The 25,270-nt window shown below is 43.7% G+C and overlaps 1 protein-coding gene across 1 annotated transcript in view; it reads right to left on the minus strand.

The window, feature by feature from the left end:
* Nucleotides 1-6,260: 6,260 nt before the first annotated feature.
* The window catches only part of LOC311227590 (interleukin-17 receptor D), a gene marked incomplete at both ends in the record, with an annotated part of 60,589 nt that continues 41,579 nt past the window's right edge, over nt 6,261-25,270 (minus strand). The window contains 8 exons of the mRNA XM_084313310.1: nt 6,261-6,857; nt 8,540-8,715; nt 10,076-10,213; nt 11,425-11,491; nt 11,907-11,981; nt 13,939-14,084; nt 18,019-18,057; nt 21,636-21,759. Of these exons, the coding sequence (XP_084169436.1) occupies nt 6,261-6,857; nt 8,540-8,715; nt 10,076-10,213; nt 11,425-11,491; nt 11,907-11,981; nt 13,939-14,084; nt 18,019-18,057; nt 21,636-21,759 (1,362 nt within the window). The remainder of the gene's footprint in view (nt 6,858-8,539; nt 8,716-10,075; nt 10,214-11,424; nt 11,492-11,906; nt 11,982-13,938; nt 14,085-18,018; nt 18,058-21,635; nt 21,760-25,270) is intronic.

Here is a 25,270-nt window from a genome sequence, read left to right on the forward strand (position 1 = left end):
CCCCTCTAGTGTATCTAGTATATAATCATTAAAGTATCATTGCTGTTATTCCTTAACTATTCCAGGTCGTATATTTACCACCTGCGCCTTCAGAGATTGGACATTCTCTATTGATATACCGACGAATACTCCTTGCCATAAAAGTGCATACTATTTCAATTCATAAATGTAATTAAGTGATTAAGTGCTTATTCTACACACCATCGCTGTGTAGAAATAAAGACCTGTTTCTCATTCGTACATTTGTGTTGGATCCGTTTCATCTACGTGAGAGTGTTCATGATAATATATTTATGCCGTGTACTGGGTGGCCGAATATTAAGTACAAAGGTAGTGGTAGTAAGTATCATATCTAGTAATACAGTCAGGGAATTGTACCCCTCAGTTACAATAGGGATGTCCGATATTATCGGCCGATATTGGCATTAAAATGTGATATCGAAAAATATCGGTATCGGTTTAAAAAAATTAAATATATTATATATATTTTTTTATTTATTTTACATTTCTATAACCTTTATTTACCCAGGCAAGCAAGTAAGAACAAATTCTGATTTTATTTATTGTCAAAAGTATGCATAATGTTGTGTTAATTCCACAACAAGAGATATGTAATGTTAATTACCTGAAATTATTCCGTTTTTTGGGGGGGGGGGGGCCCTGCATATATCGGTATCGGTTGATATCGGTATCGGAAATTAAGAGTTGGACAATATCGGTATATCGGTATCGGTAAAAAAGCCAATATCGAGCATCCCTAATCTTGCAGCATATTTTAAGTTTTTCTTTCTTATATTAAAATATATTTCGTTTTTAAGAATTTGTAACGGATAGGCAAAAATATGTGCTTCAGCCTATTCCTTTTTTTCGGTCGTTGATTTTGGATTTTGTGTGAGCTTGCCTTGAATTATGTACATTTGTGATTTTCATTTGTTTTTAATATTTTGCAAGTCCACACGGGTGTAAAATAAAAAACGTCATTCATTCATTGATAATCACTCAGAATCCTCGATGGCTGTATCATTCCCGCCAACGTATAAGATTTTAACTCTCAAATTAAATGATTTATTTAGACACGGATGTGTTTGCTAAGCATACATGTTATATGAAAGGAAAGTATTCATTTCGGCGTTATCTTCTAACTTGGCAACCCTCATAAACCTTCATCAACTAGTTTTTCTCTTTTTTTGGTATTCAGACATAAAAACTAAATAAATCAAAAGGCCATGAATTTTAAGTTGTTTTATTTTATTCTGATGTGATATAAAATACAAAAAGACACACATGACATTCATAATGTAGGTTTCAGCTTATACAGAACATCATTCCATCTAGACCTATAGGCTATATATTATCTCATACCAGTATGAAATAATCAATTTAATATAATCTGATATTATATACAGACTATATTGAACACAGCTATAGAAGACTATACAGACTATATTCCTATAGACTATACAGACTAACTGCATTACTGCTGTCATGCTATGAATGTAATACACTGCTCAAAAATCATTTTGATTTATAATGGATGAGCTTTGAAAAAGAAATGGAATACAAATATTTATTGTAACAAGCCATACACTGTTTTCTATTTGCTTTGAGATTAGATATAGTTTACAATGCTCATATGATATATGCCGTAATATTCTCTCATATATGCGGTATGTAAAATGCATCCATGACAGTTGGTTAATATTACTTCATTGATATAATGGTTTTGGTTCACACCAAGTCTTTCATGATAATGAACATAGAGAACATTCATCCGGCTTAAAATGGTGTAATGGCGTCACGGTGGTGTAGTGGTTAACACCGTCGCCTCACAGCAAGACGGTCCTGGGTTACGATTCCCGCTTGGGGACCAAGTTGCCGTGTTGCCAGGCACCCAGGTGGGGGGGGGTCTCTCCCGGGCCCTTCTGTGTGGAGTTTGCATGTTCTCCCCCCCCCCCCCCCCCCCCCCCCCCTCCGTGCTCGCAAGGGTTCCCCCTCCCGATAAACCCAATGGAAAAACATGCACAACAACAGATCGCTAACGCTGTCGCATTCCCTGACGAAGACGGACAGGAGCACTTGGATTGGTCCCCGGGCGTGGCGCACGCTGCAGCCCATGTCTGTCCTTGGGGTGGGGTGGGGGGGGGGGGGGGGACGACGACGGGATGGGAGGTGCAGAGAACATTTCATCAGCGACTCAGTGCATGTGTGTGTGTGTTCCTGTGGGTCGCCCACGCGTGTGTGTGTGTTAAATCTGCATGAGAAATAAAGACTTCTTCTTCTTCTTCTTCTGTCATCACAGTGCAACTTCAAGTCTTTCAAGCAAAGTCAATGGGGGAACGTACAGATATCCTTGTCCTATACAGCCGCCTACTGGGCTTAAAGGGGAATGCCGTCCGTTTTAAGAACGAACATAATATTATTACTGTGCCCTGGGACTGTTCTGTCGATACGTGAGCTGCTGCACAGACAAAACAATAGGACACTGATGTGTTTGTGAGCTAGTCGTGCACCAAAATGAGGTCTTGTGGTTCAGAATATAAACCTACAGTAATTTGGGTTTGAGAACTCAATTTAACATATTATGGCTTAACAAAGTCAGTGGCCCATTCAATATACAAAACTCGGTATTACTAATTAATATATACCTAGTTTAATCACCTGTACATTGTATATTACTGTTACATTTACACTCTGGTTGGATGCCAAATGTATTTTCGTTATACTGTACTTGTGCTGTATGATGACAATACATTTGTACAGTCTGCATTTGTACCTCATTGTCTTTCACTGTACTTAGATTGTACTTTAGTTTATATATTGTATTGTATAGTGTTATTCCTCCTTTACTATTTGTTACTGTATGAAGCACATTCTCAGGGGCTCATACAGAACAAAGAATTTCACTGTGAAGTGCATGTACGTTTATGTGTGACAAATAAAAACAAACTTGAACATTTTAATCTAATGTAATATAATCTATCTAATATCTATTGAATCCATTTTATTTTACCTTTTTATTTTATGCTACCATAATTGTCTGTCCGTTAATGTCAGACCAAAAACAACCAAATCAAATTCCTTTTATGTGTACACTACTTGGCGATAAAGGCCTTTCTGATTCTGATTCTTCTGAGCAGTCCCAGGTTTTACATCCAGGAGACATCACAAACCTTAGGGTTCTCTCTCTGGTTTCTAGCATTAGGAGAGAGTAGTGCATGTTAGTGAATATTGACTGAACTGTCCTGGGGCACAGGAGTAACATTTGTCAATTGTTAATTAAGGGTGCTGTAAGTGGCATTTTCTCTTTTTGTTAAAATAAGTTAAATAGCTCCGCATTCCGACAGCCATCACTGATATAGAGTGTCTGGTCAGTAACATGGGTCTCTCAGTCCCTCCACTCTGCAGTAAACAGCCATCACTGATATAGAGTGTCTGGTCAGTAACATGGGTCTCCCAGTCCCTCCACTCTGCAGTAAACAGTCATCACTGATATAGAGTGTCTGGTCAGTAACATGGGTCTCCCAGTCCCTCCGCTCTGCAGTAAACAGCCATCACTGATACAGAGTGTCTGGTCAGTAACATGGGTCTCCCAGTCCCTCCACTCTGCAGTAAACAGCCATCACTGATACAGAGTGTCTGGTCAGTAACATGGGTCTCCCAGTCCCTCCACTCTGCAGTAAACAGTCATCACTGATATAGAGTGTCTGGTCAGTAACATGGGTCTCCCAGTCCCTCCTGCTCTGCAGTAAACAGCCATCACTGATATAGAGTGTCTGGTCAGTAACATGGGTCTCCCAGTCCCTCCACTCTGCAGTAAACAGACATCACTGATATAGAGTGTCTGGTCAGTAACATGGGTCTCCCAGTCCCTCCGCTCTGCAGTAAACAGTCATCACTGATATATAGTGTCTGGTCAGTAACATGGGTCTCCCAGTCCCTCCACTCTGCAGTAAACAGACATCACTGATATAGTGTCTGGTCAGTAACATGGGTCTCTCAGTCCCTCCACTCAGCAGTAAACAGTCATCACTGATACAGAGTGTCTGGTCAGTAACATGGGTCTCCCAGTCCCTCCACTCTGCAGTAAACAGCCATCACTGATACAGAGTGTCTGGTCAGTAACATGGGTCTCCCAGTCCCTCCACTCTGCAGTAAACAGTCATCACTGATATAGAGTGTCTGGTCAGTAACATGGGTCTCCCAGTCCCTCCTGCTCTGCAGTAAACAGCCATCACTGATATAGAGTGTCTGGTCAGTAACATGGGTCTCCCAGTCCCTCCACTCTGCAGTAAACAGACATCACTGATATAGAGTGTCTGGTCAGTAACATGGGTCTCCCAGTCCCTCCGCTCTGCAGTAAACAGTCATCACTGATATATAGTGTCTGGTCAGTAACATGGGTCTCCCAGTCCCTCCACTCTGCAGTAAACAGACATCACTGATATAGAGTGTCTGGTCAGTAACATGGGTCTCTCAGTCCCTCCACTCAGCAGTAAACAGCCATCACTGATATAGAGTGTCTGGTCAGTAACATGGGTCTCCCAGTCCCTCCACTCTGCAGTAAACAGTCATCACTGATATAGAGTGTCTGGTCAGTAACATGGGTCTCCCAGTCCCTCCACTCTGCAGTAAACAGTCATCACTGATACAGAGTGTCTGGTCAGTAACATGGGTCTCTCAGTCCCTCCACTCTGCAGTAAACAGCCATCACTGATACAGAGTGTCTGGTCAGTAACATGGGTCTCCCAGTCCCTCCACTCTGCAGTAAACAGTCATCACTGATATAGAGTGTCTGGTCAGTAACATGGGTCTCCCAGTCCCTCCTGCTCTGCAGTAAACAGCCATCACTGATATAGAGTGTCTGGTCAGTAACATGGGTCTCCCAGTCCCTCCACTCTGCAGTAAACAGACATCACTGATATAGAGTGTCTGGTCAGTAACATGGGTCTCCCAGTCCCTCCGCTCTGCAGTAAACAGTCATCACTGATATATAGTGTCTGGTCAGTAACATGGGTCTCCCAGTCCCTCCACTCTGCAGTAAACAGACATCACTGATATAGTGTCTGGTCAGTAACATGGGTCTCCCAGTCCCTCCACTCTGCAGTAAACAGACATCACTGATATAGAGTGTCTGGTCAGTAACATGGGTCTCTCAGTCCCTCCACTCAGCAGTAAACAGCCATCACTGATATAGAGTGTCTGGTCAGTAACATGGGTCTCCCAGTCCCTCCACTCTGCAGTAAACAGTCATCACTGATATAGAGTGTCTGGTCAGTAACATGGGTCTCCCAGTCCCTCCACTCTGCAGTAAACAGTCATCACTGATATAGAGTGTCTGGTCAGTAACATGGGTCTCCCAGTCCCTCCACTCAGCAGTAAACAGTCATCACTGATATAGAGTGTCTGGTCAGTAACATGGGTCTCCCAGTCCCTCCACTCTGCAGTAAACAGCCATCACTGATATAGAGTGTCTGGTCAGTAACATGGGTCTCCCAGTCCCTCCACTCTGCAGTAAACAGTCATCACTGATATAGAGTGTCTGGTCAGTAACATGGGTCTCCCAGTCCCTCCACTCTGCAGTAAACAGTCATCACTGATATAGAGGGACTGGGAGACCCATGTTACTGACCAGACACTCTATATCAGTGATGACTGTTTACTGCAGAGCAGGAGGGACTGGGAGACCCATGTTACTGACCAGACACTCTATATCAGTGATGTCTGTTTACTGCAGAGTGGAGGGACTGAGAGACCCATGTTACTGACCAGACACTCTATATCAGTGATGTCTGTTTACTGCAGAGTGGAGGGACTGGGAGACCCATGTTACTGACCAGACACTCTATATCAGTGATGGCTGTTTACTGCAGAGTGGAGGGACTGGGAGACCCATGTTACTGACCAGACACTCTATATCAGTGATGGCTGTTTACTGCAGAGTGGAGGGACTGGGAGACCCCATGTTACTGACCAGACACTCTATATCAGTGATGGCTGTCAGAATGTAGAGATATTATTTTAACACGTAGACGATTTATTTTCACAAATAAGTCTCACTGCAGTGTGGTAGTGAAAGGGTTAACCGTCTGTAGTGTGTTAGTGAAAGGGTTAACCCTTTTTGTCGTGTGGCAGTGAAAGGGTTAACCTGTATTGTCGCAGTGAAAGGGTTAACCCTTTTGTCTTATGGCAGTGAAAGGGTTAACCTTCTGTATTGTTGCAGTGAAAGGGTTAACCCTTTAGTAGTGTGGTAGTTGCAAGGGTTAAAACGGCGTCTCCCTCGGCTCCCCTCCCCCGTCCCCTCCTCTCGCTGACCGCTGCCTCTCCGTCTCCCTCGACGCCGCCTCCGCCTCGCACACGGCCCGCTGCAGAGCCGCCCCGGCCGGCAGTCTGCCGAACCCCGCCTCGGAGAGGTGTTCTATCTCCAGGTAGCCGCCCGGCCTGTGCAGCGCCACCCTGTGGAGCTGGGAGAACAGCAGGGGCAGGTCCGCGGGCAAACGGTAGAGAGACACCAGGCGCAGCGGGGCGGGCACGTCCATGTCGTCGGAGTACCGGAAAGCGGCCGCCATGTATTTGGACAGGTCCCGCCCGCTGGCCTTCGCACGGCCGATCTCCGCCCCGACGAGGGCGACGGCGGCCGCACACCCCCCCGAGGAGGCGGCGCCGCTGCCGGGACCCCAGGCCGTGGACTCAACCTCGTCCTCGTCGTCGGGGTCCGACGGCGGCGTGCCGGGCCTGTGGTGGTCGAGGCCCCGGGAACAGACCACCAGGACGAAGTCGCTCTCCTGGATCCGTCTGCAGTGCCAGGCGGCGGCGCCCTCCTCCGCGAGGCCGAGAGAGTCCCACAGGTCCAGGCAGACCTGCAGGAGGACAAGAGAGACGGAATAACAGATCAGTTTCCTTCCTGAATAGTTCAAGTTCAAGTTTGTTTTTATTTTGTCAGAACAAAATACAGGATACTTTATAATGAAACGCTTGTTCCGTCCCTGAGAGTGTGCTGCATACAGTAAAGAGAAAGTAAGTAAAAAATTAAGAAGTAAAAAGTAGGTAAAGTCAATATTAGGGATGTCCCGATCACATTTTTTTGCTCCCGATCCGATCCCGATCATGTGATTTTGAGTATCTACCGATACCCATCTTTCCCGATCCGATCCAAAAAAAATTTATTGTTTTTATTTTATTAATTTTTTTAATCCCAATTTCTCACATTACATTCACCCTGAATGTTGACGTTATCCAGGTGAAAAGTTAACTACATTAACTGCAATCCTTGACATAAATCATTTGATGTATAATTAAATCAAAGGAAATGTGTTTGGGTCTGAGAGTGTGGCTGGTCTGCCGTTCTGCAGCTGGATACTATTGGTTTGTTTTGGCAAAATTCTGAGTTAAATGAGTTTAAGACGTGAACATGGTCATGTTTGTTGAATACAAAAAAAATAGTTAAAAAGAAAAAAAAATCCAGATTTATTTATTTTTGACGATCCCGATCTTCGGAAAATCACGTGATCGGATCGGGACATCCCTAGTCAATATACAATATACAATACAGAGTCAAATGAGTGCCAGTGAGGTGGAATGCGGAGGTACAAAACTTGTGGGGTAGGGTGCAAATGAGGTATTGAATGTGGTGCAAATCTCTTTAATAATAGATCAATATAAAGTGTGTTAAAGTGTCTAAAGTGCCGTACACTAAATGCCGTACATAATCACATCAAATCAAATGTATTTGTATATAGCCCGAAATCACAATGAGTTGCTCCCCCCCCCCCCCCCCCCCCCCCCCCCCCCCCCCATGGGCTTTACTGATCAAGAAGTAACATCACAATAGATCCACAACAACAACAACCACCATCAAATCCACATCTGCAACATGAAACATCCCCAGACTGTCCCCCATGAAGGTGAGGAGCGACCCCCTAACACCTAGCAAAGGGGGGGGGGGGGGGGGGGGGGGGGACACCACTGGCGCCGTGGTGGGGAGAATAAGATTTAATGTCATCATAAATCATCAACACATTAAGTTACTCCTGTGCATCAGTGTTACATCTACTGTATGGCTGCTTGTTTATTTGTCTCCATTATTATATACTGTTCATATGTTATTCTTGGCCACTTCCATGAAGAATTAACTCTCCTGGAAGAGGTTCCAAGCAAGCATCACAACCTCTGTCTCGGCGAACGGCCTGATATTAACGGGGACCTGGATGATTGATCACCGAGGACGTTCTGTGAACACATGCCCAGACCACCAATTCAGGGATTTTGATGAAATATCAGAGGTTCTGGGGCTTAATACGTGGCGTGATTAGGATTGAGAATTGACTCGAGAACTTAGCGAGTTTAGCACCTCGCTGAGGGATATCGAGCGGCCACATGGTTTTATCTCACATCAGTGTTGAGATAGATAGAGACACCTGTAGCTCTTAACAGTTAACCTTCTGTGTTTATTGTTGCAGTGAAAGGGTTAACCGTTTGGTAGTGTGGCAGTGAAAGGGTTAAAAGGAAAAGGTACCCCCGAGAAAGATGGCGAACTCTGTACCTGAGTGGCCATGTGCTGTTGCAGAAAGGCCCCTAACTGCATCACCACCCTGACGTGGGCGGGACCATCGCGGCTGCTGTAGCAAATCAGAAGACGGGGCGGGTTCGGCCTGCCGCTCGCCAGTGATGTCACTTCCTGCACCTGCATGCTTTTGTTTTCATGCTGCTCGATGATGTCTGCATGTATAACACACACACACACACACAGACACACACACACACAGACACACACACAGACACACACACACACACAAAACATTGAACTTCATATCTGGATGGAACAGATTTATAATTTGTAGTTGCGCCAGCTAGGTACTAACATTATCTCACAGAACGATAGCCACGTTAGCCAGCGCCAGCTAGGTACTAACGTTAGCTCACAGAACGATAGCCACGTTAGTTAGCCAGCGCCAGCCAGGTACTAACGTTAGCTCACAGAACGATAGCCACGTTAGTTAGCCAGTACCAGCCAGGCACTAACGTTAGCTCACAGAACGATAGCCAGTTAGCCAGCGCCAGCCAGGTACTAACGTTAGCTCACAGAACGATAGCCACGTTAGTTAGCCAGCGCCAGCCAGGTACTAACGTTAGCTCACAGAACGATAGCCACGTTAGTTAGCCAGTACCAGCCAGGCACTAACGTTAGCTCACAGAACGATAGCCAGTTAGCCAGCGCCAGCCAGGTACTAACGTTAGCTCACAGAACGATAGCCAGTTAGCCAGCACCTGCTAAATCGAATGCCAAACTGATGATATCAGGAGCTATCAGTAGCTAGATAACATTAGACAACGCCTCATGCATTAATAAACTAAAGTGAATAGTTTGTTGACTGGGTCATTTTGTTTAATGCTTCAGTTATGTTGAAAGAGGAGCTCTGAGCTGCTCATACACTAGACTCTTGCCGTAATGGTTTGTTGACGTGGGTCTGTTGAGGGGGAGGAGGAGGGGCAAGGTGTGCACTGCTGCAGCAGATTTAGGAGTCTGATCTGACGGTCACAGAGCTGAGGGAGCACGCCCAGTTAGCTGTAAAAATCCATAGATTAGCCGCACCGTTATATAAGCCGCAGGGTCGAAAAATGGGGGGAAAAGCCGCGGCTTATAGTCCGAAAATTACGGTAGTTGCGCTGCTGGCCAGTATGACTTAATACCATAGTGTCTTTGTACCTGTATCACTGTACAGTATGACTTACTACCATAGTGTCTTTGTACCTGTATCACTGTACATATTAATACTATCTATATCTGTACATACATCTGATTAGCACTATTACTCAGGAGTACTAATTTATATATTCTATACCCAGTTTAATCACATGTACATTGTATATTACTATTGCACTTTACTGTTACATTTGCACTCTGATGCCAAACCTCTTCTTGTTGTACTGTATTTGTGCTGTATAATGACAATACATTTTTAATCTAATCTAATCTATTAGAATGTTCTGTTATCAAAATTCTGTTCTGTTATCTCACATGTGAGACTGTACTACACCTGAAGGGGTTAACAGGATATGGTCTTTGTAGTCTTTGTACCTGGCCTGATGTCCTCTTTCTCCATTGACAGCTTGGCCCTCCTCCTGGTGAGGACAGCCAGTAGGACTACAAATATGGCTACCAGGCTCAGGCCTACAGGAAGCATTACAGCCAAAGAAGGGCGAGGCGAGACTGCTTCTGTGGAAAGAAATGTAGTTTTAGGTCTCAAGGTATATATCTGGATGATCACGTCTAAACCACTCTGAACTCATTCAGCGATTTTCCCATTCTAAACACTCGCGCGGACCTGCCGCTGCCTACGTTATAATTGCAATGACGATTAAATCCCGACAGGTGGCTACATCCTCCTACAGCTCTTCTCTCTGGCCTCAGTACCATCTACATCCTCCTACAGCTCTTCTCTCTGGCCTCAGTACCATCTACATCCTCCTACAGCTCTTCTCTCTGGTCTCAGTACCATCTACATCCTACAGCTCTTCTCTCTGGTCTCAGTACCATCTACATCCTCCTACAGCTCTTCTCTCTGGTCTCAGTACCATCTACATCCTCCTACAGCTCTTCTCTCTGGCCTCAGTACCATCTACATCCTACAGCTCTTCTCTCTGGCCTCAGTACCATCTACATCCTCCTACAGCTCTTCTCTCTGGCCTCAGTACCATCTACATCCTCCTACAGCTCTTCTCTCTGGCCTCAGTACCATCTACATCCTCCTACAGCTCTTCTCTCTGGCCTCAGTACCATCTACATCCTCCTACAGCTCTTCTATCTGACCTCAGTACCATCTACATCCTCCTACAGCTCTTCTATCTGACCTCAGTACCATCTACATCCTCCTACAGCTCTTCTCTCTGGCCTCAGTACCATCTACATCCTCCTACAGCTCTTCTCTCTGGCCTCAGTACCATCTACATCCTCCTACAGCTCTTCTCTCTGGCCTCAGTACCATCTACATCCTCCTACAGCTCTTCTCTCTGGCCTCAGTACCATCTACATCCTCCTACAGCTCTTCTCTCTGACCTCAGTACCATCTACATCCTCCTACAGCTCTTCTATCTGACCTCAGTACCATCTACATCCTCCTACAGCTCTTCTCTCTGGTCTCAGTACCATCTACATCCTCTCCCTACAGCTCTTCTCTCTGGTCTCAGTACCATCTACATCCTCCTACAGCTCTTCTATCTGACCTCAGTACCATCTACATCCTCCTACAGCTCTTCTCTCTGGTCTCAGTACCATCTACATCCTCCTACAGCTCTTCTCTCTGGCCTCAGTACCATCTACATCCTCCTACAGCTCTTCTCTCTGGTCTCAGTACCATCTACATCCTCCTACAGCTCTTCTCTCTGGCCTCAGTACCATCTACATCCCCTCCTCCAGCTCTTACCTACCATGTTTCAGGTGCGTGACCTGAACACCGAATGTTTTCCTTACAGCATCCACCTCATTAGCAGCTATCTGTCGTAAAAAAAGGACCCCCAATCATTAGGACCCCCATTAGCTGTTTGATTGATTGATTGATTGAAAATGTTATTAACAGATTGCAGAATGGGTACAATACAGTACAGCGCAATACACACAATTGTTAAGGGGATGCAGACCAGAGAAAGACTTTCGTCTTGTTTACATCAGGGTCCCCCATTTTCAATTCATCATAATTAATCTGTCAAATGAATGGCCGCTAGACAACAGAATACGAATACAGAATGTAATTAGTAATACAATTACGATAATAAGAAAAAAACAGAAATAAAACATTTATAAAAATGTAAAAGCGTGGATACAATGAATGGTTGTAACATGAATTGCCCAGTTTGGGACATATACCAATAAACTTGACCGTGACCTTGTATTGATCACCCTGCTGTCTTACCTCGCAGGTATAATTGGTTCCTTCCCGGAGCTCAAGCAGGCGGTAACTGTGATGAGTTGAGTTCTTGGTGGAATCCTATAGGGAAGAGTTATACAGTTATTTATTGTAAATAATGTATGTGATTGTATAAGACAAGCAAATGAAAACACGGCAAATACAAAATTAAAAGAGATGGGAAGGTTATTGATTATTGGTTGAACTGATTATTACTCAATTGTAATCTGTAACATAATCCACGGAGTTATGCCAACTCAATAATGTAATCTCATTAGTTTTTAAGTATTTGCGTCTTATTTGTCTCCAAAAATCCATCCAACTTACAGCAGGCAAAGCACTAGCTGAGCTGAGCACAAATCAGTTTTTCAAACCACCAACGTACAGTATATGTGAGGCTACAGCGTTAACGTCCATTTTTATATGTTTTTGTATGGGTTGTCTATGGGTTTCATATCTTAAGGGAACACGCCAACATTTTGATAAATTATCTTACCGTCTTCTCCAGAGAGAGACAAGAAGATAGAGACCAGTCTCCTCTCTGTGTGCGTTGAGTAGAAAGCTATCTGGCTGCATGTTAGCCTAGCTTAGCACAATGAATGGAAGCGGACAGTGCCGGTTAGCCTAGGCATTGTCCAACCAACACCTCTCCCGAAGGCTAACCGGCCATGTCCGCTTCCATTCATTGTGCTAAGCTAGGCTAACGTGTAGCCAGATAGCTTCCTACTGAACGCACAGAGAGGAAACTGGTATCTATCTTCTTGTCTCTCTCTGGAGAAGACGGTAAGCCAATTCCTTTAATGATTAACGTAACGACAATAAGAAGAATGAAGGAAAAGCCCCACAGAATTATTTGTGAGAACTGTCAAGACAAGACAAAATAAAACATTTAGATTTAGAGGTACAGGTATGGGCAGGGTAATAGTAGAAAGACTGAAAGATAAATATAGGCAATACAATTGTATCTGAATACAAAAATAATGAGGAAAACAATAAACGGTGTAGACAATATAATTATCTGAATACAAAAATACGATAGAAAATAAACAGTGTAAACAAAGGTGCAGATGAGCGTCTGTAGAATAGAATAGAATAGAATAGAATAGAATAGAATAGAATAGAATAGACTTTTAATTGTCATTGCACACAAGTATACAACAAAATTTCAGGGGAGCTCCCACAGACCGTAGTACAATATACATGTAACACATAACACTGCACATATAACAGAATATTTTAAATAATAAAGTGCATGATGAGCGGTAAACATAGTGGTTATCAAGTCCAGGTAAAGTGCACGGTGCACGTGAGGGCCGGGACAGTCGATGAGAGTTTAACAGTCCGACTGCTTGGGGGAAAAAGCTGTTCATAAATCTTGAACTCTTCGCATCTATGGACCGCCGGTATCTCCTCCCTGAGGGAAGGAGCTGAAAGAGCCCTATCGGTTATATTATACGTTACAATAAATATGGTCGATACAAAAAAAAGAAAAAGTATCCACTTTTTCTCCCATTTTCAATTTTTCTCCCATCCCAATTTTCGTATCATCCAATTCAACCCTCCCCTGTCTCGAACGCTGTTTCTTGCCTCCCACAAGCCGGCTGCAATGTGGACTAAGTCATACATAGCACGAGTCTCCTCCGATACTCGAGGTAACAGCAGTCGCATCTTTCCACCTGCGCGGCTCGATCTTTCAGCGTCAGGGGTCTGCGCTTTGGAGGGGCCCCGCCCCCATCGCTTCCTGATTCTACTGCGCAGGCGCACCAACCGACCTGTAGGAGTCGCTGTCCACAACGCCCGATCCCCACCCATCAGTTTCCCTCCCCCTAATACTGCCAATGTGTATTACTGTGGACGACCAGCTAAACTGAAAACAATGTGGAGCGCTGGGCTCGAACAGGCGAACCCAGCGTCTCCAGTATTCGTGGTGAGCGCCTTGCCCACTGCACCACGTAGCCGCACTTGGTCGATACAACATTTGAATCTGAATGTATACTATGAGTAAGAGTAAAAGTATACCGTATACAAAGACACTCACAGGTTCAATGTCCATGTATTTCTTCTTGCCGTCCCCGTAACACAGTGAGAAGTAGCGCCGGATGCCGAGGCCTGGAGGGGCCAGGTTAAAGGTCACGACGACATCACTTCCTTCCTGCTGAACCGCAATGTGTTTGGGGTACCAGTCTACAAACAAGACGGGAGATAAAAATGATGACAATGATTATGTTCTTTATTTTAAATGTTTTGTACTTTCCAGGAGAAATCACTTGCCTGTTATATTTAAAATATGTAATAGTAGACTTTGTTTTATGTTTTCAGAGGGACACACTGATTTAAAACCTTATCTAAAGATGGTAAGTTAAGAGTGTTGTGTTCATTCATAGTTAAAGGAACATGCTATGGGCAATGCGCTTACCGTCTTCTCCAGAGAGAGACGAGAAGATAGAGACCAGTTTCCTCTCTCTGTGCGTTCAGTAGGAAGCTATCCGGCTGCAAGCTAGCCTATAGCTTAGCACAAATTAACGGAAGCAGATATGGATCAGCTAGCCTAACTTAAAAACTCCGGGAGAGGTGTTTTTGGCCAACAGCTAATCCATATCAGTGAAGTTATGGGGAAACCACAAAAACAATTGTCCGAGTTATATGTACTTCAGAATCGGGACAAGGCGTGTGTTTGTGTTTGTGTTGTTGTTTTTCTTCTTTCGTCTATGTATTGGGCTGTTTTGGGCCAATGTCTTTTGTGCCTGTGTGGTGTTCATACTCTGTTGTCTGGTTGATTGCAACCACGGTGAAGCCAAAGACAAATGTCCATGAAAGTGGACAAATAAAAAGACGTACAGTAGTAGGCCTATGTATACGCTTCCATTCATTTGGAATGGGGTGGTTGACTCGACTCTCGAGTGTCTTGATGTCTTGGGGGGGGAAGGAGGGAGTTCCAGTTTCTGGAACTGGAAATGATGTTTATAGATTTTTGTTACTATTTGAGTCATATCTTACGGTGGTTTTAAAAACATGCAGCTGTGTCTCAGAGGACCTATAGCCAACGCAATAAAGCTTTAGTTTAGTTTAGTTTATTTGACAAGTGAGTGAGTGAATACTGTTTTTAACCATGCAGGTGCATGTGTGTAAGTGACCTATTGCTGTTTCTATTTAGTTATTATAAATTTTTATTATTGTATTTCTCCACAGAGAACTCTCTGTCCTTTGTTCACATAGGTGCTTCAGTTTCTGCAAAATATGGGGGGGGGGGGGGGGGGGGTAACTGTACATTGGAGGGGGTTGGGTTTGGATATTTACAGGGGCCAGTTTTGAATTGCAGTCTCCCGTATGTGCTCTTTGAGAGTGGTTTTGTTACTTTGAGAGTGGTTTTGTTACTTCGTTACAATACTTAAGTACTGTTTTTGGGGGATTTGTACTTTACTCTAGTATTATTAGGTTTGTATACTTGTACTTTTACTCAATTACATTTCAGAGGAAAAAAAACATACTTTTTACTCTTTACATTTAAAATGCAGACCTACAAAGTACAAAGTACAAATCTCGCAGGTCCAACTATTTTAATTAGTATATTTGTTTCTCTGGCCGAACTAACATTAACGTTATTAATCCTGCGGCCGCGCGCTTTAATTAAAAACAGCCAATCAAATCCCCATCAATGGAAAATGAACCCGCCCATACCCATGCTGATTGGTCCTTGTGCAAGACTAGAAAGCAGGGATCTTTGATTAAACACCTGCTATCAGAAGAATAGACAGTCAGAAAAAAAGTTTGTATTTTAACTTTTTAGTACTTAACAGCCCTGCAAATTCTGCATAAAACGCCCATACTGAAAGTAAATTGGACACTATTCTGGAACCATTTGTAGCAGATGCAGATGAAAGGAAACACTATTGTCAGAGAGTTCATTGTCATTTTCGTCTGAATTCTTTTGCAAACAGATGCCTGCATCTATCTATTCTACTCTATAGTTATTAGCTGAAAACACTGCTGGTACCACAGCCTGAAGTCTTACCTGGAACATGTCCAAAGTCTCTAACAATATCACAAAAAATGTGTGTTTTACATTATCTTTATGAAATAGTATGTTTAGGCGTTTTTCCAAAAAATGGTGAGAGGAGTCAATCTCAGTCCCCTCTCCCCCTCCCCCACTAATCTCTTGTCACATGCACCCCCGCCCCCCACCCCTTCTCACCCCCTTCTCACACACTGTGACAGAGTGGGTCTGTCACTGACGTCGGGGCAGCATCACGCACACATACACACAACATTCACTCATCATATACATTCATACATAATCAAACATGCATACATATTCATTAATCTAATCATACATGCATTTATACATATTACCATACATTCATATATCCGTTCATACATATATTTATTTATTGGGTTGTGTATATGTATTTATTTATTGGGTTGTGAGGGTATTGGTGTTGGAGGTTGTTTTTATATAATGTGTGTAGGAAACGGCAAATCAATTGATGTGTAGCACCTGTTTAGTAATGTTAATTAATTATGTGTGGCACCTGTGGAGGGCGAGGAGTCCAGGTGTCATGAGGGCTGCGTGCCCAAGGTTTGGGGTTCTTGCCCTGCTCTGTTACAATGAAGGTAACTTAGGGAAGTGCCGTAAGAGTTTTGTTTGTCTGTTTATCAAATTAAGTTATTGTGGAACTCATTTGATATTCCAGGTAGTATAGTGTATCTTTTTGTTATTTCGATTGTCACTTTTTGTAAACTAATGTCGACTACACCATCATTTGTGTGAGTTTGGAGGGGAGAGGAGAAGGACCCCGTCACACACACCAACAGATCGACAACAGATTAGTGCAAGTTGTGCTCCGGAGAGACAGGCGCACGGTCATTCTCTTGCGTACGGTACGCTTTTACCACTTCTCGGTCTCAGAAAAAACAACTCAAGTAAGATGTCATTCTTTTCAGAATTTACTTGGCTATGCACAAGCGGTCAATAATCTTCAGCGTCAGTGGCGATTTTTCCGGTCATTGAGAGGCGAAACCGGAGGTGGTAACTTTTTCCGAAGCTGACGCAAAAATTTGAAGCACGTAATAGGTCGGGCGGTGTGTCAATCAAATGGCGGTATTAGCTTTCAACCGATTCAGAGACGTTAAGTGGATAACATGATAAAGTCCAGGACGTATTTCCATTATGATCCTTGCTGTTACTGGGACAATACAAGTATACAGATACAGACATTTACATGAACACACATTACAAAGACATAGTCACCTACAATACTACCTGCATTTCAGATGCATAACGAATACTACTAAAACTAACGTTTTGCTACTGCTGTCCTATGTTTCTACATTCTCCATAAGCCAGAGCTTGACCCTAGCTCTAGTGTGGTGGCCACAGCTGTAAAGGAATGTGAATCACTACCCACTTTCTAAACCACTCTCAAAGAGCACCTACGGGAGACTGCAATTCGAAACTGGCCCCTGTAAATGTCCTAACCCAACCCCCTCCAATGTACAGTAAAGGTCCTAACCCAACCCCCTCCAATGTACAGTAAAGGTCCTAACCCAACCCCCTCCAATGTACAGTAAAGGTCCTAACCCAACCCCCTCCAATGTACAACAGTTACCCCCCCCCACCCCACCTACCCAACCCCCTCCAATGTACAGTAAAGGTCCTAACCCAACCCCCTCCAATGTACAGTTACCCCCCCCCCACCTACCCAACCACCTCCAATGTAGTTTCCCCCCCCCCACCCCACCCCACCTACCCAACCCCCTCCAATGTACAGTTTCTTCGTCAATTGTATATACTCTCTTTTTTAAACTCTTTTTGTATCACAAACAGTACTGTATTTGCAAATCTGATATGTCATAAATGTATAGATGTAGCAGTACTGTCTATCTGTATGTCATGTATGTCATATATGTTATGATGAATTGAAAATGGGGGACCCTGATGTAAACAAGACGAAGCTGTACTGTATTGTACCCATTCTGCAATCTGTTAATAAAGTTTTCAATCAATCAATCAAACCATGTTGGTGTTACACCAGGGCAGGTCACAACGCTAGCTCTATAGTGTGGTGAAGTTGAGTGACGGTGGTGAAGAGGCAGCTAACCATGACGTTCTTTCGCTCACCTCTCTTGCACAGCTCCAGGCCGTTCTTCTCAGCGCACGCTGCAAAACAGTGATGCACATAATTATTACCATACCTCCTCCTCCTCCACCACGGTTTGGACTGCGGTGATGTGTGAGAGAACGTGGCCTATCGAGGGAGCTGGTGAACCGGTTTAACAGCAGGTAGTGTAGATGCCCTGAGCCGTATATAATATATTATATAAAAGTGAACGTGTTTAAGGGATAGTTCTGATTTTGTAGGATAGGTAGAGTAGAGTCCTTTCTCAGCGCAAAGGAACACTGTTCCTCATTCTAGCTCCGGCCAGTTAGCCACAAAACCAATGCAGAGTCAATGGGGTCGAGCTCCTGTCAGCTGGTACAGACTGCAGCTTGACCCCATTGACTTTGCATTCGTTTGTGGCTAACTAGCCGTGGTGAGAAAGGACCAACAATCAACAACATCTTACCATCTTCTCAAGAGTCACACAAGAAGATACATACCAATTTCCTCAAGCTTAGCACAAATGAATGGAAGTGGATAGGGACCACTAGCCTAGCTGTTGGCCAAAAACACCTCTCCCGGAGTTTTAAGCGAAACTAGTGGTCACTATCGGGGGGCATCCCTATGTTCCTCAGGTCCTATGTTCCCCAGGTCCTATGTTCCCCAGGTCCTATGTTCCCCAGGTCCTATGTTCCCCAGGTCCTATGTTCCCCAGGTCCTATGTTCCCCGGGTCCTATGTTCCCCAGGTCCTATGTTCCCCAGGTCCTATGTTCCCCAGGTCCTATGTTCCCCAGGTCCTATGTTCCCCAGGTCCTATGTTCCCCAGGTCCTATGTTCCCCAGGTCCTATGTTCCCCAGGTCCTATGTTCCTCAGGTCCTATGTTCCCCAGGTCCTATGTTCCCCAGGTCCTATGTTCCCCAGGTCCTATGTTCCCCAGGTCAGGTCCTATGTTCCCCAGGTCCTATGTTCCCCAGGTCCTATGTTCCCCAGGTCCTATGTTCCCCAGGTCCTATGTTCCCCAGGTCCTATGTTCCCCAGGTCCTATGTTCCCCAGGTCCTATGTTCCCAGGTCCTATGTTCCCCAGGTCCTATGTTCCCCAGGTCCTATGTTCCTCAGGTCCTATGTTCCCCAGGTCCTATGTTCCCCAGGTCCTATGTTCCCCAGGTCCTATGTTCCCCAGGTCCTATGTTCCCCAGGTCCTATGTTCCCAGGTCCTATGTTCCCCAGGTCCTATGTTCCCCAGGTCCTATGTTCCTCAGGTCCTATGTTCCCCAGGTCCTATGTTCCCCAGGTCCTATGTTCCCCAGGTCCTATGTTCCCCAGGTCCTATGTTCCCCAGGTCCTATGTTCCCCAGGTCCTATGTTCCCCAGGTCCTATGTTCCCCGGGTCCTATGTTCCCCAGGTCCTATGTTCCCCAGGTCCTATGTTCCCCAGGTCCTATGTTCCCCAGGTCCTATGTTCCCCAGGTCCTATGTTCCTCAGGTCCTATGTTCCCCAGGTCAGGTCCTATGTTCCCCAGGTCCTATGTTCCCCAGGTCCTATGTTCCCCAGGTCCTATGTTCCCCAGGTCCTATGTTCCTCAGGTCCTATGTTCCCCAGGTCCTATGTTCCCTGGGTCCTATGTTCCCCAGGTCCTATGTTCCCCAGGTCCTATGTTCCCCAGGTCCTATGTTCCCCAGGTCCTATGTTCCCCAGGTCCTATGTTCCCCAGGTCCTATGTTCCCCAGGTCCTATGTTCCCCAGGTTCTATGTTCCCCAGGTCCTATGTTCCCTGGGTCCTATGTTCCCCAGGTCAGGTCCTATGTTCCCCAGGCCCTATGTTCCCCAGGTCCTACAGTATGTTCCCCAGGTTCTATGTTCCCCAGGTCCTATGTTCCCTGGGTCCTATGTTCCCCAGGTCCTATGTTCCCCAGGTCCTATGTTCTCCAGGTCCCGTCAATATCCTCTTCCATTCATTTGTGCTAAGCTACTGTTACAGTAGGCTAGCTTGCAGCCAGTCCCAGATGCTTGTATGCTTTCTACAACGCAGTTGGGCTATTTGCGAATCTGATTGGCCAGGTAATTTCTGGTCATGTGACATGTACGCCCAAACCTGGGACCGCAAGTGTCTACACTGGTTAAGCTTAGGCACTCTTTCGAAGTTGGTTAAGGTTAGAGTTTGTCTTAGAGCATGGCGATAGAACGCCAGGTGCTTTGCAGGCTGTTTGACGCGTAAATGGGCAAAGACACAGCTCGTCACGCTATTGGGCGCACATGTCACATGACCAGAAACGTTAGTGGCCAATCAGAATCGCAAATCGCCCAACTGCGTTGTAGAAAGCATACACGCGTCCCAGATAGCTTTCTACTGAACGCACAGAGAGGAGACTGGTATCTATCTTCTTGCCTGACTCTGGGGAAGACGGTGAGAGCATAATTCTCATAATGTCGGCGTGTTCCTTTAACCCCTTCACTGCCACACTACCAACCGGTTAACCCTTTCACTGCGACAGTACAGAAGGTTAACCCTTTCACTGCCACATGACAAAGGGTTAACCCTTTCACTACCACACTACAGAAGGTTAACCCTTTCACTGCCACACGACAAAGGGTTAACCCTTTCACTACTACCACACTACAGAAGGTTAACCCTTTACTATCACACTACAGACAGGTTAACCCTTTACTATCACACTACAGACAGGTTAACCGTCTGTACACTACAGACCGGTTAACCGTCTGTAGTGCGATAGTAAAGGGTTAACCTTCTGTAGTGTGGTAGTAGTGAAAGGGTTAAGTGAGGAATTTGGTTTGAATCGTTTTTTATTCCAAGGACTCGTTAGCACTAGCAGCAACTAAGAACTCTATGAACTGAACTGATAATATCAAGAGAGATATGAAGCCTGTGTGTGTGTGTGTGTGTGTGTGTGTATGTGTGTGTGTGTGTGTGTGTGTGTGTGTGTGTGTGTGAGCGTGCGTGCGCGTGCGTGTGTGTGTGTGTGTGTGTGTGTGAGCGTGCGTGCGTGTGCGTGTGTGTGTGTGTGTGTGTGTGTGCGTGTGCGGAGACGGTGTTTGGCTCTGAGCTCAAGTTCAAGTTGTGTTTTATTTGTTACATTTTATTTGTCACATTACAGTGAAATGTTTGGTTCTGTATGAGCCCCCTGGGAATGTGCTTCATACAGTAAGAACAAAAAGTTAAAAGAATAAAGACCAAACACTATACACAAAATATACAATATACAAAACTAAAGAACAAAATGCAGAAGTGCAAAAAATGAGGTAGAGATGTAGTGCAAATATGTGTGTAATAAATAGATAAAATAGATCAAATATGGTGTAGTGTTAACCTCTTAACCCTTTCACTACCACAATATAGAAGGTTAACCCTTTACTATCACACTACAGACGGTTAACCGGTTAAGTATCGGGCAAAAATGGAGCTAAATGAGGTAGAGATATTAGTGCAAATATTCAAGTAATAAATAGATCAAATATGGTGTAGTCGTGTTAACCTCTTAAGTATCGGGCAAAAATGGAGCTATTTAATTTTTTTCCCCACATTGCATACCCAAAATGTTTAACCCTTTCACTACAACAATAATAAGTAATAATAATAAGTCATTAATAATAAGTGTCTTCGCTCGGGGGTCTTACTGCGGGTGGAGAAGATCTTCTTGTGGTAGAACCGGTCCCACTCCTGCGGCACCGGCAGTGACATGACGGTGACGGCGTACTGGGCCCCCAGGGACAGGCCGGGGAAAGGGTCCGACTGGTACACCTGACGGACGACACGAGCCACGTGACACACTACTACTGTATTCATTCTTCATATCCAACGAGGAAATCAAACAATATTCATCGTAATTTCTTCCGCACAACATTAGGTGAGTTCAGTATGAGATTTAGAAGTCCTACTATTTGGAATTCAAAACCGTCCATAATAAAAAAAAAAAAAAATTGCTCATCTATTTCATCACTCAAATCCAAGCTTAATTATTATACATTATTAAATGAATAGCTTCAATCTCATAAAACCATTAATGTCACTTTGTTTTACAGTTTCATGTTAATTTGTTTAGACTAATTATTAATTATGTTGTGTTTTGTTATTATTATTATTATTATTATTATTATTATTATTATTATTATTATTATTATTATTATTATTATTATTATTATTATTATTATTATTATTATTATTATTATTATTATTATTACTTTGATTATTATTGTTATCATTATTATTATCTTATTATTATCTTAATGTTACGAAAATTGTTTTATGAACTTATTTCACTTTACTTAATTTTTTTTTATCCAATGATTTAATGAGTTGAGGCCCATCTGGGTCTCTGGCCTCTACTCAGCACCTTTATACACGTTCTGTCATGGCCAATGTTTTTACTGTTTTGCTGAAATGGTGCGAAATAAAGAAATAAAATTAAACAAAAAAAAATCTAAAAAAGAAATAATACTGTAGCAGATCAAGTTTCAAGTTTCAAGTTTTGTTTATTAATTGTCATAGTAAAATACAGAATACTTTATCATGAAATGCTTTTTTTCCTGTATGAGCTAGATAAAAGGTATAAAATAGAAAAAGTGAAAAATACGTAAAGTGTTCAGGCAATATACATTATATACAGGGACGTGCACAGGACTTTAGAGGGGCAGGTGCTCAACGGCTGAAAAGGGCACTGGGCCTGTGCTATTTTTGGGGGCCCTTTTTGGGCGGGGAGGGGCCTTTTTATGCTTTTTAGTGGTTTTTGGTGATCAAATAATTGAATATTGAACTATAATAATCAGTGCAGGAGCTCACTTATCCTTGAAAGACACTTTTCTGTTAGGACAGCAGACTCGGTTGGCACTGCTCAAAACTTACCTTTTTAAAATAGCTTTTAAATGAATTATTATCTTTATTTCATTGTCTTATTTTTCTTTATTTCTATACATTTTACTTAAATATTTTATTATAATTTGTATCATTGTTTTATGTCGTTTTTTTTATCATTTTATTTGTTCTTTTTTAATGTCAACATATTATTTAAATGATTCAAATGGCTCTCAAACATGTTCCGTTGTGATGTCACAGTATGATGTCATAATCAAACATTCTAGAACATTTGTGATGTCACAGTATGATGTCATAATCAAACATTCTAGAACATTTGTGATGTCACAGTATGATGTCATAATCAAACATTCTAGAACATTTGTGATGTCACAGTATGATGTCATAATCAAACATTCTAGAACATATGTGATGTCACAGTATGATGTCATAATAGAACATTCTAGAACATTTGTGCACAGTATGACGTCATAATAGAACATTCTAGAACATTTGTCTACAGTATATATTCAACAATTCTCTCAGTAGCTCTCAGATCTCAGAAGACAAGTGAAGATCTCACTTGTTGTTTCCGGCTATTTGTCTGTACGCTTGAATATATTCTGTAGATACAATTTAAAAATCCCCACATGGAAAAGGAAACAATGTCCTGTACAATCCTTAATGATCTGCGTCTGGAGGGAAGGTTCTGTGATGTGGTTATTAAAGTCAACAGCACTGAGTTGAATGCCCACAAGGCCCTCCTGTGTGACTGCAGTGACTATTTCAGGTAAGTTTAGCTTGGTTCAGGTTAGCTTGGTTCAGGTTAGCTTGGTTCAGGTTAGCTTGGTTCAGGTTAACTTGGTTCAGGTTAGATTGGTTAGTAAACAGATACCATACTGTACTTTTACTGTAAACAGATACTATACTGTACTTCTACTGTAAACAGATACTATACTGTAGGTCTACTGTAAAAAGATACTATACTGTACTTCTACTGTAAAAAGATACTATACTGTACTTCTACTGTGTACTTCTACTGTAAAAAGATACTATACTGTACTTCTACTGTAAACAGATACTATACTGTACTTCTACTGTAAACAGATCATATACTGTACTTCTACTGTAAACAGATAATATACTGTACTTCTACTGTAAAAAGATACTATACTGTACTTCTACTGTAAAAAGATACTATACTGTACCGATACTGTAAACAGATACTATACTGTACTTCTACTGTAAACATATACTATACTGTACTTATACTGTACTTCTACTGTAAACATATACTATACTGTACTTCTACTGTAAAAAGATACTATACTGTACTTCTACTGTAAAAAGACACTATACTTCTACTGTGCTAAGACCCTATACTTCTACAGTGAAAATATGACTACACAGGACAACATGTTGCTTACTGTTTACTCATCAGATATCTCTATACTCTGCATCCCACAGAGCCCTCTTCACTCGCTGGAGCGACTCAGAGAAAGCAGTCTACACAATCCCTGGGGTGTCCCCGGGTATGATGCAGCTCATCATAGAGTACTCCTACACACGCTTTGTGCTGGTGACAGCAGATAATGTGGAAGAGCTTCTGGTGGCTGCAGACCAGCTTCGCGTCACTGGCATAGTACGAGCGTGCTCTGACTTCCTAGAAGGCCAGCTGTCTCTGGAAAACTGTGTCGGCTTCTGGAGGTTTGCGGACATCTACTACTGCCCTGACCTGAGGCGCAAGGCCCATCTCTTCATCGTGTGCCACTTTGAGGAGATGTTGCACGTCTCACAGGAGTTTGTGGAGCTGTCCCTGCAGCAACTGGTGGACATCATCGAGAGGGATGACCTGAACGTGAAGAGTGAGGAGACGGTGTTTGAGGCCGTCCTCCGTTGGATCGACCACTCCCGCGAGGAGCGTAAAACACAGATCCCTTTGCTGCTGCCCAAGGTAACTAATTGTATTACTGTGCATTACATTAAAACAACACTAGGTTCCCTAGTACAGTGGTTCTCAAACATTTGGGTCCAAACTGTTCCCTAGCAACAGAAACCGTCTACAACCAATGTCTAAGTTGTACCCGCTGTCTGCTTGTCTCTTCCCAGGTTCGCATGGGCTTGATGAGGCCTGACTACTTGCTGAACAACGTCCAGAACAACCCTGTGGTGAGGGACAGCCACGACTGCAGGCCCCTCATCCTCAGCGTCCTGAACCCCCCTGGCTCCGACAGGCTCCCAAACCCCCTGACGCGCCCACGCCTGCCCCAGGAGGTCCTATTGGCGATCGGAGGCTATAGTCAGTCTAATATGTACAATGGCATGGAGGCTTACGATATCCGAGCCGGTGGATGGATGGACGTGAGCGTTGAGGCGGAGACGCCGGAGAGTCCCCGGGCCCACCACGGCACCGCTTATCTCCACGGTCTGGTCTACTGCGTCGGCGGCCGGGACGGCGTAG

The sequence above is a fragment of the Notolepis coatsorum genome (genome assembly GCF_963971535.1).
Source record: "Notolepis coatsorum genome assembly, chromosome: 4".
Lineage (NCBI taxonomy): Eukaryota > Metazoa > Chordata > Actinopteri > Aulopiformes > Paralepididae > Notolepis > Notolepis coatsorum.